Source organism: Pantherophis guttatus, chromosome 2 (genome assembly GCF_059756535.1).
Source record: "Pantherophis guttatus breed Tessera chromosome 2, ASM5975653v1, whole genome shotgun sequence".
Taxonomy (NCBI): domain Eukaryota; kingdom Metazoa; phylum Chordata; class Lepidosauria; order Squamata; family Colubridae; genus Pantherophis; species Pantherophis guttatus.
In genome coordinates this window covers 126709246-126723445 of record NC_142064.1, presented here as the reverse complement: position 1 = coordinate 126723445, position 14200 = coordinate 126709246, and the positions used below count along the sequence as shown (strand labels likewise).

General features: G+C 42.4%; 1 protein-coding gene across 1 annotated transcript in view; it reads right to left on the bottom strand.

The window, feature by feature from the left end:
* Window positions 1–2086: 2086 nt before the first annotated feature.
* ITGA5 (integrin subunit alpha 5) overlaps window positions 2087–14200 on the bottom strand; it is a 96929-nt gene continuing 84815 nt past the window's right edge. The window contains exons 24-30 of the mRNA XM_034419286.3: window positions 10342–10441; window positions 9261–9425; window positions 7708–7809; window positions 6579–6692; window positions 5643–5744; window positions 4145–4267; window positions 2087–3088 (exon numbers count right to left, since the gene is read on the bottom strand). Of these exons, the coding sequence (XP_034275177.2) occupies window positions 3005–3088; window positions 4145–4267; window positions 5643–5744; window positions 6579–6692; window positions 7708–7809; window positions 9261–9425; window positions 10342–10441 (790 nt within the window). The 3' untranslated portion in view covers window positions 2087–3004. The remainder of the gene's footprint in view (window positions 3089–4144; window positions 4268–5642; window positions 5745–6578; window positions 6693–7707; window positions 7810–9260; window positions 9426–10341; window positions 10442–14200) is intronic.

Below are 14200 nucleotides of genomic sequence, written 5' to 3'. Positions count from 1 at the left end.
CAGAGTTTCACATGAAACTAGTATCTTATTCGGTGGTGATAGGGCAAAGCTAGTCTCTGAGGGACCATACTCAAAAATGACACAACGATGCACCTTTTCTGAGACTTAGAAACACATTATCCCAGTCACTTGGTGCCTTATTGGAAGGCCACCCCACCTTCTCTCTAGGGCACCAATAGGTAACATGTTAAAGGAGGTTTAAGTTGGGTTAAAGGCTACAATAAACTCCCACTTGCTGGCAGAGGGAAAATACTAATTAATGAAGGAGAGGAGTTGGTGTTCTCTGAGCTTGCTTGTTTTCTTGCAGACGTTTCATTTTTAACTGGTCCTCTTCTGACACATGGCTGCTCAAGAAGACAAATGTTAGCATATCTTAACATTCCATGCACAGCCTAGGAATGTTTAACAAAACATTTTTTTGGGAAAAAAAAACCCTTCCCTGCTTGTGCAAATACATCTAGAAGTTCTAAGTAAGGCCTATCAAGCGGGAGTGTTTGTTGCGATGGAGTTATAGCATAACCCCCAGGATAATTTTTAGCTGTCCAGAGCATCATGGTACTACAGGTAGTCCTGGACTTAATGACCACAGTGGAGCCCAAAATTTGTTAAGTGAATCACTGCAATACTTGTTTTGCCCCAATTGTTAACTGCAGTTGATAATTGATAACCCAACTTAAGTGAATCTGGTTTCCTCGTTGGCTTGTGAGAAGGAGATCACATGACCTTGGAATACAGCAACGGTCATAAATATGAACCAACTGCCAAGCATCTGAATTTTGATTGCATGATTATGGGGATGTGGCAGAGGTAACTCTATTCAAGTCTTAATTTGGGATAAGACTTACTAGCGCTTGACATATTTCATTATGGCTATTGGACAAAACCCATTGACTGGGTTCAACCTGCCAAACCAAACCCAAATGAATGTCATGAAGGCTTAATATATACTACATGTGAACCAACTCAATGATTGTAGAATTTCCACTTTGCCGCAAGGAGACTTGTGATTGGTTTATCGGGCTGACTTCAGTAACCAGGATTAATGCACATTCATCCCCAAAGCTATGTAAGGAATAAAAATGCTGTGTAACCATTCAAGCACATTCTGAAATAGCCAGTTTAAAGCTCTGCAAGAAACATGTCATCAAACTATTTACTGGAGTAAGCTCACACATCTGATATAGTAGAATTAACACAGCTATGTAGTCTGATTTGGCCACCAACACATCTTGTTTTTATTGGCTTTTCGCTTCCCTTTAGTTTTGTTATTTTGCTATTGGTTGAGGCCTAAAATGTGGCACAAAATGTTTTCATGCTTTTTCACAAAAGCCTAAAAATGGCAACGAAAGCAAAATAGATTTGCACAGGTCCATCTCTGAAGCTCTGATGACGAATATTCCAAAACCTGCTCTCAATATTCTCATTTGGAAAAACCAAGATCAGTATTTTAAATCACTTTCACGGCTCAAAATAGCTTTCTATACTCCTATTTATTACCCAGATCTGCATTACACTCGTTTTCCTGTTGTGTTTGATTTCATTCAGCTGACTTGTCCCATGTTATGTTGCTTTTTAAAATACTTAAAAAAGATACTCATTTCAGTCTTTAACCTCCCCCCACCCAAAAAAACAGGCTAAAGTTTAGCCTCTTGGATTCCTGCAACACCAAGAGCCAGAACCGCACAAACTAAGGTTGAAAAATGTTGCCCCAAAAACTTGCCTCAACAGAAAAGTTAAACACATTTAAAAGGCCAAAGTAAATAAATAAATAAATAAATACTTGCACAACTACGTTTCACTTCCATATTAGGTTATATATTGATTGGGAACACATAACAAGAATGCCAAGGGACAGAAGATTCCCTCTTCTGTCCCTCAGAAGATTTAGGGCATCCTAAAATGCCTATCTTCATAACCATCCCAAATAATGCTGCGACCAAAGCTCTCGGCTGTTTCTTTTAAGTGACTGCTGCTACCATTCATTTACACCATCAAAATTCTAACTCTGTTGGACAGAAACAAGCAGTTCTAGAGGCTATAGCTCATAGCCAACCACATGGCGTTAACATTTACTAAGTAGACAAAGTAGAAAATAGGGAAGCATTTATTGCACATTGGACATCTTAAATTAAAACAGCAACCCCTGTCTCTGCTACCAAGAGGTGGCCCTCGCTTCCTCATTCCTTCTTCTTTTCATTAAAGTGGCATCTGAAAAATAAAACATCTCTAGCGGTTTCCGGAGATCAGTGCGAAGACCGTCGGCGAGTCCGGGCCGACACCGGGTGATGGCTTGGCTTCCTAATGTGGCAAATCTTTGGCATTGTGGGAGCATCCAGCTTTCCCAGCTAAAGTCTCTGCCCCATGTCGTCCTCCACAGGAAGCAAACCGGGGAAGACGGGAAAGGAGAGAGAGAGAGAGCCCAGGATCCTCCATTCTGGCCCACGGAGGAGAAAGAGCTGGACTCAGGAGGTGATTGTGCTTTTATTTTTTTTTCCTTTTGTTTTTTTTTTTTTTTTTTCAGCCAAGCTGTCTCAATCTAAAGAAGACCGGCAGCTTGAGAACTGTCCACGACAACAATCCCTTCCCCGCAGATGGACGGAACAGACAGCTTGACTTAAGGGGCCTGAAATCAGGCCAGCACCTGCCGCTCCAGCGGCTTCAAGTATTCCCTTGGGCTGGAAGCAAATGCCTGCTGCAGCCCTCAGTTCAGGACACAAGTTGTTGTTAGGATCCAAGCCTCAGGGGACCGGAATGGCTGGGAAAGGAGGGCACTTAGTGTCAAGGTTGGAGCCTCTTTCACGGAGGGAAAGCAGAGGTGCTTGGTGCACTGAACCCAGCAGTTGTCCAAGGGGCCCAGTGTCTGTGGCCCTGCCCTTCTACGCCTTGCTGGTGTTGGTTGGAATCCCTCCTCCTCCCCAGTGCTCTTGATGGGCGATCCGAGTGCCTCTTCGCAGGGCGGCGGCAGCAGCAACAACACATATACATGGAGGGCAACATTGACCTGCTAGGCCTCTGAAGTTGCTGGTGGTTTCAGCTGAGCTTTCTCCATGGCTGTGCCGTAAGGAAGGGAACGTTTGAAAAAGCCCAGCTAAAAAAGAAAGAAAGAGAAAGGTTAGCATCTATACAGGACATCACCCACCGAATTCTCTTTCAGGGCAAATTCCATTGTGGTTGAGTGGTCTTGTGGAAGCACATTTATGATTCCTGCTTAAGACCATTGTAATCAAAGTAGTGCAGAAATATCTCTAGATTTTTATTTAAAAACAAAGAGATAGTTTTCTCTTTCCATCTCTCTTGAGTATCTCCTGACATTTACTTATTGCTGTCATTTTTTTTAGTGCCTTTGAATTGTTCTTGGTTCCTAGAGGCTACCTGGACAAGTCCCTGCATTTTTTTAAAGCAACATTTTTGGAAGGGGTTTATGATCACTATCCTCTTGCTAGGGCTAAGAGAGGATTGACTGACCCAAAGTTGCCTAGCTGGCTTTCTGTCTAAGGCAAGACTAGAATTCACAGTGTTCGCATTTCTAGTCTGATGCCTTAAACTACGATATCAAACTGGGTCTTAACTTGATTAATGCTACAAAATTAAGTTTGTAGTTCTCTAAACTCATGAGGACTGGAGCCATAACAATTAAAAACTCTTGGCTCAATTACATATTTATGTGCATCACGCACCCCACCTGCAGAGTTTCAGCTGAATATTGGAAACCATCTCTTTTAAAAACACTAAATGTTGATTCAAGCTGCTTTCATGACTCCTTCATGCAGGTGCCGAATGCTAAAAATGTAATTATGTGTGCTTTGGGGTTGCAATTCTCCATTGCAGGCCAAGCTGTACACTTGTCGAATAACAGGGAAATGAGTCAGAGTCAATTCACCAGGGAAGGGCTAGAAAATCACAGGTGTTGCAGAAGATTCAGGTGCTGTCCAGGGTGCTGAAGACACTCCCCCATTGACACTTCTTAACGTTCTATACACTACAGCTTTTAACTGGCTTCTGACATTTCAGAATCTCCCTACCTACTCATATTTTCTTACATCTGCAGTCCTTATCAATCTAAGGAATACCCAGTACTTCAGAGCTTTAAAAAATTTTCTCCAACCCTGAATTCCTCAATTATTACATTGTTCTGTGAACTCACCTTGTACAACACATAGATGAGCAGTGCCAACAGCAGCAGTCCAATCAGGATGGCTAAGATGATGATCCATAGAGGGACACCCTGGCTAGTCTCTGCCTTAGCCCAACTGAGTGATGTTGACACCTGTCACCAGAAAGGAAGCATGAATAAGAGATATCCAAAAGTTGTAATTGAAGGTGTTACATTGGTAGCATCTAAGCCCTGTTAGATCAGCATATACACTATAAGTCATTCTTCAAACTGTTAGAGGACCTGTACATAAGATGAATAATTTTACCATATGTAGTATAAGTAAATAAGTATCTGAGAGCATGACTTCTTGTTATGGAGAAAATAGGAGAAGGGAACACTACGTATAGTACACTGCCTTGAGCAAAGATGGGATGTACTGTAAATCAAATAAATAAGAATAAACTCCCCTTTACGACCCTGTAATCCATTAATTAGGGGTGGAATTGGGGAAACTGAATGGAGCTGAGCGTTTACTGGCCGGATGCCCTACCTGATGCCATGTGGCGTTCGCAGCAGATATTTTTGCTTTGCCCTCTAGGAGATAAACATCTGCCACTACCTAGGATTGAACTCTCAACCCTCCGAATGGGAGGTAAGAGTATTCACCACTAGGCCCCTAGGTAAAGGTAAAGGTTCCCCTCACACATATGTGCTAGTCGTTCCCAACTCTAGGGGGCAGTGCTCATCTCCATTTCAAAGCCGAAGAGCCAGCGCTGTCCGAAGATGTCTCTGTGGTCATGTGGCCGGCATGACTAAACGACAAAGGCGCACGGAACGCTGTTACCTTCCCACCAAAGGTGGACCCTATTTTTTCTACTTGCATTTTTTATGTACTTTCGAACTGTTAGGTTGGCAGAAAATGGGACAAGTAATGGGAGCTCACCCCATTACGCGGCACTAGGGATTCGAACCGCTGAACTGCCAACCTTTCGATCGACAAGCTCAGCGTCTTAGCCACTGAGTCACTACACAGCTCTAATAAATAAGCAAGAATAAAGCATCCTAAATCCACCAGGGTGCCAGGTATGTCATTCTCATAAATTTCAAAATAGGCCACTGGAAAGAGGCTGGCCTTCTTTAGTTATCCTAGGTTTCACATCATGTTTTTAATTTTGGCTGTTCACCGCCTCGAGTCCTTCGGAAGAGGGGGCGGTATAAAAATTTAAAAAATAAAAAAATAAAATTCAGCTTCACTAGGCAATCTAATACCTGAATTATAAGAGGAAAAATTACTTATCCTACTCCACGTTTTTGCCTTCTTACCACAACTTTCATTTATCCACTTTTCAAGAATATATCCAAGCTGGACTAACCCCACCCATCCAGAGCTAAGAGCTAACTGCTTCTCTGAGTTGAGCTGATCCCAATTGCTCTCTCTGTTGTAGCAAAGTGTCTCATAATTTTACTAATGCAATTGGAAGTAACATCTTGGAAGAATTGGTATTTATAAGGGCAGCTTATTTCTATTATAACTGATAATACTGACCTTCAGATCAGCGGTGGGGAGCTCTAGAGGCTGGATTTTGTAGGGCACCTTTTGCATATGGTAAACGGCTTCACAATGGATAGCCTGGGGATAGTTCTCTTTCTGCAAGTGAGGAAAGAATAATGAGAAATGGCTCTGCACAAATGCTGGATTGAATAGATGTACTGGAAGTGAAAGAATATGAAGGAATCAAACATCCCATTCCCAAAGGCTTAATACGATGAAAGCTAACACTTATATGAAATGAATGGGAAGGAGTAGGCCATTATTTTTCTGCTGAGATTGTTACATTTTTTTCTGTATGTACATAGATCAGAGGTGGGCAACTTGGATCTTTTAGCCTGAGTTATGCTATTCCCTCAACTTTCATTCTTTTCTGTGCCAGCTACTGCTACAACCAAGAATAACAGAATAAGGAAGGTGGAAAAAAAGACACACACTCACACACACACACAAAATTTGTCCCAAACAATTGAGGTCTGGTGAGCACTCAAAATACAGGGGTGGGCTGCTGGGGGTTTGCAGGGGTTTGGGAGAACCTCTAGCTAAGATTCTGTGCAGTTTGGAGAACCCCCAAATCCCATTCCTGTCTGGCCCCTCCCTTCCCTCCCTGCCCCTCCCCTCCCAGGAGTCCCCACACGGCCCATTTTGGAGACAGGTAAGTGCAGGGCGTGCATGGAGGCTCAAGGAGGGTGAAAAACAGGCCTACCGGAAGTTCGGGAAGGCCAGAAATGGGCCAGAGGGCCTCAGGAGCCTGGGGAGGCCGTTTTTGCCCTTCCGGAGCCCGGGGAGGGAAAAAATGCCCCCCCCCCATTGCCGTGGTGCAGGTGGCTGACCAGGCCACGCCCACCATGGCCATGCCCACCCAGCAATCGGGCAGAGAACCTCTTGCTAAAATTTTTGAAGCCCACTCCTGCCAAAATATAATAAATTTACCTGTTGAAAGCTTTTGGACCAGATGCGAAAATAGAGGCGTAAGCTGAGACTTTCCTGTCGTTGCAATGCTCCCATGCGGCAGTGAAGTTGGAAGCATTCATCCTCATTACACTTCTGCAGCGAAAGAACAATGAATGATAAAAATGAGACATGGGAGGAACATATCTCATCAACTTTCAGTTACTTCCAATTTGGGCAGAATTTGGCCCAAGCATCTTTGTGAACCTGAATGTCTGGCCTTACTTGACCTAAGTATCTTTCTTGTGGGTTGGATTATATCTCAGAATTCCCAGGCAATGCAACCAATAAGAATGACAGTCTAAGATCTTGAGGACGACAGAATGGGGAAGCCTGTTCCAGTGATTAAAACCAAGGGAATGTGAGTCAGGACATTAGACCTAAGTTCCTGTGGATGCATCTTTATTTCGAAGACTATGGCAAACAAAGGATAATTAGGTTTCAAAATGAGGTACTGAAATGCATGTAGTGCTGCTTTTTGAAAATCATCTTCCACATTTATTTATTTATTTATTTAAATTTATTGGCCACCCAACTCCCATGGACTCTGGGGGAAGCCAACGGCGTTAACAAGAACAATGAGCAAACACTGTGGTGGTAAGGCAATCATTAGTGCAGCTCTTAGGTTGGCCCTAAAACCATGATGGCGAACCTATGGCACGTGTGCCACCGTTGGTGGGCATGCGAGCGTTGCCCTAGTTCAGCTATGGCACACATGCGTGCGCTGGCCAGCTGATTTTGGGGCCTTCTAGAAGTCAGGAAACGGGCCATTTCTGGCCTCCGGAGGACCTCCAGGGACGGTAGGGAATGCTGTTTTTGCCTCCCCAGGCTCCTAGAAAGGCTCTGGAGCCTGGGCAGAGCAAAAAACAGGCCTACCGGGCCATCACGTGCCAAAAGTGGGGGGAGTGCTGGGGGGGTCGCACGCGCATGGCGCATTGAATTATGGGTGTGGGCACGTGCGTGCATGGCCCCCCCACACTCCCCCCACTTTTGGCACACAATGGCAAAAAGGTTCGCCACTGTTGCCCTAAAACATCCTAAGGATATCAAAGGTATGGAGCACAACTCTGTGTTTTTAAGATGTTTCTTGAAATGATGATGCAGGGCTTACCAGAGGGAAAGTGCCTCCAATGTTGCCCGTGTTCCATCCTCCATTTTGTTTCTGCACGTAGTGCTGCTCCTGCCCAGGAACAGGTGTTGGAGGTTGCTCCAGCTAAAGAGAGAGAGAGAGAGAGAGAGAGAGAAAGAGAAAGAGAAAGAGAAAGAGAAAGAGAAAGAGAGAAAGAGAAAGAGAAAGAGAAAGAGAAAGAGAGAGAATGAAATGTGAATCTTCATAAATTAATTCTCTGTAGCTACCAGTTGTAGTCTTGTTGATTGTTAATACAGTTTTTATTTTTATTTATTCATTTATTTTTCAGATTTCTATACCGCCCTTCTCCTTTCGGACTCAGGGCGGTGAACAGCCAAAGTAAAACATTTGTACACAAAAGTTAAAATAGATTTAAAATAATTAAATAAGTTTGGCCCATAATTTAAAACATTTCAATTCAAAACCAATCTCAAATTTTAAAAAACCCACCATAAAATCAGGACAGCCCGGCTAACTGAAAGAAATAGGTTTTAAGGGCCCGACGAAAAGTCTGGAGGTCTGAGATCACTCGTATCTCTGGGGATAGATTGTTCCAAAGGGTAGGTGCCACTACAGAGAAGGCTCTCCCCCTGGGGGGTCGCCAGCCGACATTGTCTGGCCGATGGCACCCTGAGGAGGCCCTCTCTGTGGGAGCGAACTGGCCGATGGGAGGCAATTGGTGGCAGAAGGCGGTCCTGTAAGTACCCCGGCCCTAAGCCATGGAGTTCTCCATGGTCTGTTAAACAGGGGCCTTCCTTATGATCTGATTAGCTCGAAGTATCAAAAGGTATCTTTGCAAGGTATCGTTAATACAGCTGCCAGTCAGAAAAGACCCTTCTATTGAATGCCAGTGTTGCTCTGGCTGATTCCAAGGACACATGCTTCCCAATGGCAGAAAATCCTCCCTCGTTTACATGAGCCTCGGTGGCGCAGTGTTTAGAGTGCAGTACTGCAGGCTATTTCTGCTGCCTGCAATTTGGCAGTTCAAATCTCACCAGGCTCGAAGTTGACTCAGCCTTCCGAGGTTGGTAAAATGAGAACCCAAATTGTTGGGGGCAATAGGCTGACTCTGTAAACAGCTTAGAGAGGGCTGTAAAGCACTGTGAAGTGCTATATAAGTCTAAGTGTTATTGCTACAACTCAGTCTCAGGCTTGTGCATGTTCTAACACAAAGCAAAGGCTCTGCAGAAATAAGCTACTTTGTTGAAATGTTTTTGAAAAAAAACCTACATGTAAAAAAAACCCAAGCAGGTTACCAAAAGGGGGAAGATTTGGGATGGAAAACAACACACAAAATTTCCATTGCTGAGAAAAGAATGGCAAATTATTAAAGCAACCAAATAACTTATAGCCAAATTTGGAAAATTTGCTGTCTTCTACTCTATTACTCCTCCCTTCATGTTTATTTTGATTTTGTAAGCCATCTCAGCTGCAGCCTTTAAGTTTCAGGGGCTGAATTCCAGTCCCAACATTTAGCGGCCAGGCCAAATCACTTCATCCTTTGTATTCCCACACCCACAAGGGTCCCTTTTTACCTGCAGATGTGATGGATTAATGGGGCTGTTGGAGGTACAATTTCCTGGCACGGGTGAATTTCCTGTGTAGCGGGTGATATACAGTACAGTTCGTCCTTGTACTCGGAGAGGACAACTGATGTCTAACACTCCTTCACTGATGGCGCTGGGCCCCTCATTGACAAACTACATAAAAGAAAAGAAAAAAAAAAAAGAAAAAAGGAAAGAAAAGAAATAGAGGAAATTATCCAAGGAACCAAGAAAACTCTTCATTCTAGATAAGGCTGCTCATTTACTTTGTCCTTCAAGGCTGAGATGCAGAGAAGCCTATCACCTGTTGAATGACCTTGCAAACCAACATATACTCGGAACTTGCTATAATGCAGAACAGCTGAGCTACAAGACCTCCCACGAGAAAAGCTGTAGCCATTTCATGAAGGTATCTTGATCAGCAACCCAATAGAGGATAATGCCAATAAAGGATAGTGCCATAACAACAGTCAGTAAATCAGCCACGTTTCCATTGTTAGCCATTTTTTTGAAAAATCCCAGATATGAAAAAGTAACTTCTGTATAACCTTACGCAGAAGTATATATAACCTTATAAAGCTCAACTTTCACAGCAATATCAACCTACGCAGGTATATTGTTGTGAATGTTGAACTTTAATTGGATTTGTGTTAATCTAGATCTGCCTCTTTATTGTTAGTGGCTTTCAGAGGTATAGGTTTGAAACTCCCATAATTCTTAGCCTGTATGACTTGCACCAGGCTTGTCAAACTGGCGGCCTGTTGACCAGATGCGTCATGCGCAGGCCACGCCCACCCAGGTCCACAAAGGCAAAAAACACCACGATACGGTACGATAGGTCATGTGACGCGATCGAGTTTGACACCCGTGACTTACACTCATGTTTCTTAAGAATTTTGAATGCTGAGGCGGATTCATACGGAGGCTACCACTTTGAAAAAGACTGGTACAGAAGGACCTTTCAGGAGCTGAATTGGATCCCAGAAAAAAACAGGCTCCCCCAAGAACATTTGGCCCATTGGGAAGTTCCAGCTATTCCATCAGCTGCTTCTCCTCAGCAAGAAACACCCACCTCATAGACATGGCGGACCCCAGGGCCGATATCTTGTTCACGCTGCACTGATCTACCAGGGACCCAACCAGGCAGAGACACAGTGTCTGGCATGGATGCTCTGTGGAAGAAGTAGAAAAAAGCATTTCAGACACAGAAATTATTCACTAGGGACTAGAGCAATTTAAATAACCAATACAAATCATTTCTCAATAATGTGAGGCAAAATTAAAGCAAAATCAAAACGACAATAATCAAGTCATAACGTCACATGAAAATCATTGTGATGTCTGCTAATGTAGAAATGTCCTTTACTGGGATGTGTAAACATGGAAATCAGAACATGTGTGTGTTCCTCTGGTTAAAAATTCCAAATTGAACTCCTCCTAGTGTATTTCTTTTCATTGAGAAGCAAATTGCAAAACTAATGTTTGAAAACAATACGATTTGCTTATTTGATACTTTTAATCCCATTTTTCTATAATAGGCCCAAGGCTGTGGATTTAATCCACAAGTAAGCAATGCAATGATTATTTTTTTAATGTGTGTTTTATTTATGTAGTAAAGCAGAGTTAATAAAACAATAAAATTGCAACAAGAATAAATTATGCATTAAATTATATTTTTGCTGTTTCTGAAGGTTATTATGTTCTGGGAAAAAATGACACATATATTAAATTGACTTTGAAATGAACTAATATTTTTAGATACTCATATTCCTATGAACCACATCCTTATTACATGGTAATTGACAGCTGAACTGTGCAAATAGTTTTTCTACATCCTTCTTGCTGCTAAGAGACTAGTTCTTTTACACTGAAGAAACAAATTTATGCCTTCGTTACTGAATTGAAGAGTGGTGTTACCTGTAACTCACGGACGTTCATTATAGGCACAGATATAATGAAATATGAACTGTCACCCACGAAAGACATACACACACACTTACTGTGCACACCTCTCATTGTACAGCAAATAATTATTTGTTGTTTGCTGTGGTTTTTTCTTTTTCTTTTTTTTTCTTTGTTTTATCAAATAGAATGCAAAAAAAATGATACAATGAGTTAACAAATATAATCAATCAGCAATCTGCTTCCACCTTGTATCAACCTTGTTTTTGCTACTAAATACAGGATTGAAAGGGGACGCGGTGACTCAGTGGCTAAGATGCTGAGCTTGTCGATTGAAAGGTTGGCAGTTCAGCAGTTTGAATCCCTAGTGCCGCGTAATGGGGTGAGCTCCCGTTACTTGTCCCAGCTTCTGCCAACCTAGCAGTTCGAAAGCATGAAAAAAATGCAAGTAGAAAAATAGGGACCACTTTGGTGGGAAGGTAACAGCGTTCCGTGCGCCTTTGGCGTTTAGTCATGCTGGTCACATGACCACGGAGACATCTTTGGACAGCGCTGGCTCTTTGGCTTTGAAACTGAGATGAGCCCCCTAGAGTCAGGAATGACTAGCACATATGTGCGAGGGGAACCTTTACCTTTACCTTGCAGGATTAAAACATTATGGAGAAAAATAATTATTAAAAATCAGTAATTAAAATAGTTTTATTCTCCTGCTTAATAAAAATATAAAAAATGGCCCTGGCTCTGCCTGTTTTAGAGTATGGCTGCTAGCATGCTGTTCAAAGTAGTCCCTGAATCAACAAAAATTTTGCACCTCTGTTTTAATATGTCTCGTTCTGATACAGTTATAAATAAAAGCATAGTCAGTCTTGAGTCTGCTACTTGGGTTTTCTTGATGGTCTTCCATTCAAGTATCTACTACCCATGTTTTCCCGAAAATAAGACCTTGTCTTATATTATTTTTTGCCACCAAAAAAAGGCACCAGGTCTTATTTTTGGGGTGGGTGGGGGTGTCGTCTACTGACTCACCTCACTTGTGCGTGTCACCCCCAGTCTCCTTTTCGCTGTCATAGGCCTTCAGGAACTTCTGCAGCCGGCAAGGCTTTCCTGAAGGCCTTTGCAGCTGATATCAGAGCTCTGTTATCAGCTGCAGAGGCCTTCAGGAAAGCCTTGCCGGCTGCAGAAGAAACGGGCCGGCAAGGAAGATGTTGGGATATGTGAGGTCTGGCTGCAACTGTCCAAAGATAAGTAGTAGGGCAACTCCAACCCCCATCCTAATTTTTACCTGTGCACCCTGGAGTGGGCAGGGTCTTCATTAGGGCTTATGGGGGGGGTAGGGCTTATATTGGGCGCACGTGTAAAAATCAAGCTAGGACTTACTTTCAGGGTAGGTGGTATTTTCAGGGAAACACGGTAGAAGCAGACCTCTGAGATGTTTCTGAGCTTAGTCAAGATTGAGTGTCACCAGCTGTGCATTCATTCATTCATTCATTCATTCATTCATTCATTCATTCATTCATTTATTTATTATATTTCTATACCGCCTTTCTCCCGTAGGACTCAAGGCGGTGTACAGTCAAGAAAAATATAGACACACAAACATCATAAAATTGCTAATTAAAATTATTACTTAGTTTGGTCAATTAAATAAAACCCAGAATTAGATAACATTTAAAAAATCATTCACATGTTCGTATGTTTAGCCCCGCCTGTTGGAACAATTTATGATATTCCTTTAGCCCATGATGAAACTCAAGGTGGTATATATTAGATTACTTAATGTCTTCTATTCTACCCTTGAATGTAATTGGTGAATTATAGGTGTTAAGACCATGGCCTGCAAAATGGCCTGCTTTACTCAACATTTGGTCTCTTCCGTCTTCTCCGAGGAATCAACCATCCTTTATCAAGAATAGAATGAGAAAAGTCTGTATACACTCACACTACCTCAGATTATAAACCCCCTGAAGTGATATTTTTTTCCATTAACGTTCCACCGCTTGGTAAATTAGGAGGCATTCATTCAAAACAGTTTTGTAGTTTTAACAGAAAATGTCTAGGAAGCCTAGGTACAGAGGGAAGGTTGTGGAGATAATGTAAGCTCTGCATGAACAACCTCAAAAATTTAATTCTTGGCACTTTAAGGAGCAAATGTTGGGGGAGTTTACCAGCAGGCCTTGGAAATCAACTGCCAGCAGCTCTCCCCAGCTGAAGCCTGTGAAAAAGGTAGGCTTCTTGGTGAGACGAGTAGAAAGACACGTGCAACAGTCTGACTGTCAGAAGCAGAGTTTAGAAAGGAGGAGACAGGATCTTCCTAAAATCCCAGAGTTGCCTCTAGGCATGATGGGTGGCAAACAAGTCTAATAAATGAATAAAATAAATAAATGAGAAAGAGAGTCCTCAGGGCTATAGGCTAGAGCTTCCTCATTCCTACATTTTTTTTTGAAATTCCATCATGCACACACGTCTTCTATGATTAAGGAGCGTTCATTTAAGTTACTACACTTAGACGAGGTGTTATTCTAAGATACTTCTGCAAAAGCTACTAGCCTGCCTAGAGCTAGTGCAACTGCTAATTGAGAAACAGGCATTTTCTTAGGAAACGGGGGTGGGGATAGAGAAAGTGGCCCTATTGGATTCATGAGGACTACTGGAAAAAGAAAGCTTGTCTAAAACTTTTGACCAATGGTTTCAAGTGTTGACTTGTGACTGGAATATAAGAGACCCTACGGTTTTTTTGTTCAAGAGAATGCTAACTAATCAAGAACATTTGCTAATTGCTGTAATCAAATGGTCTGTTTTCTCAGAGTACTTGAATTAAAAGCTGATTCATACCCTCCAAAATGGGACATAAAATCATGTGGGAAATTATATTGTCTCTCCAGCTGCATATTCTTTGAATGTAAGCTAGCTGAGCTTTAGGTAAAATGTCTGGTTCAATTACTTGTTGGTGTTTCCTGGAGGAGATAATCCTGGATGACTACATTAAAGGTTTCAGAAGAAAAACAATTCCCTTGGGGTAAATACCAGCT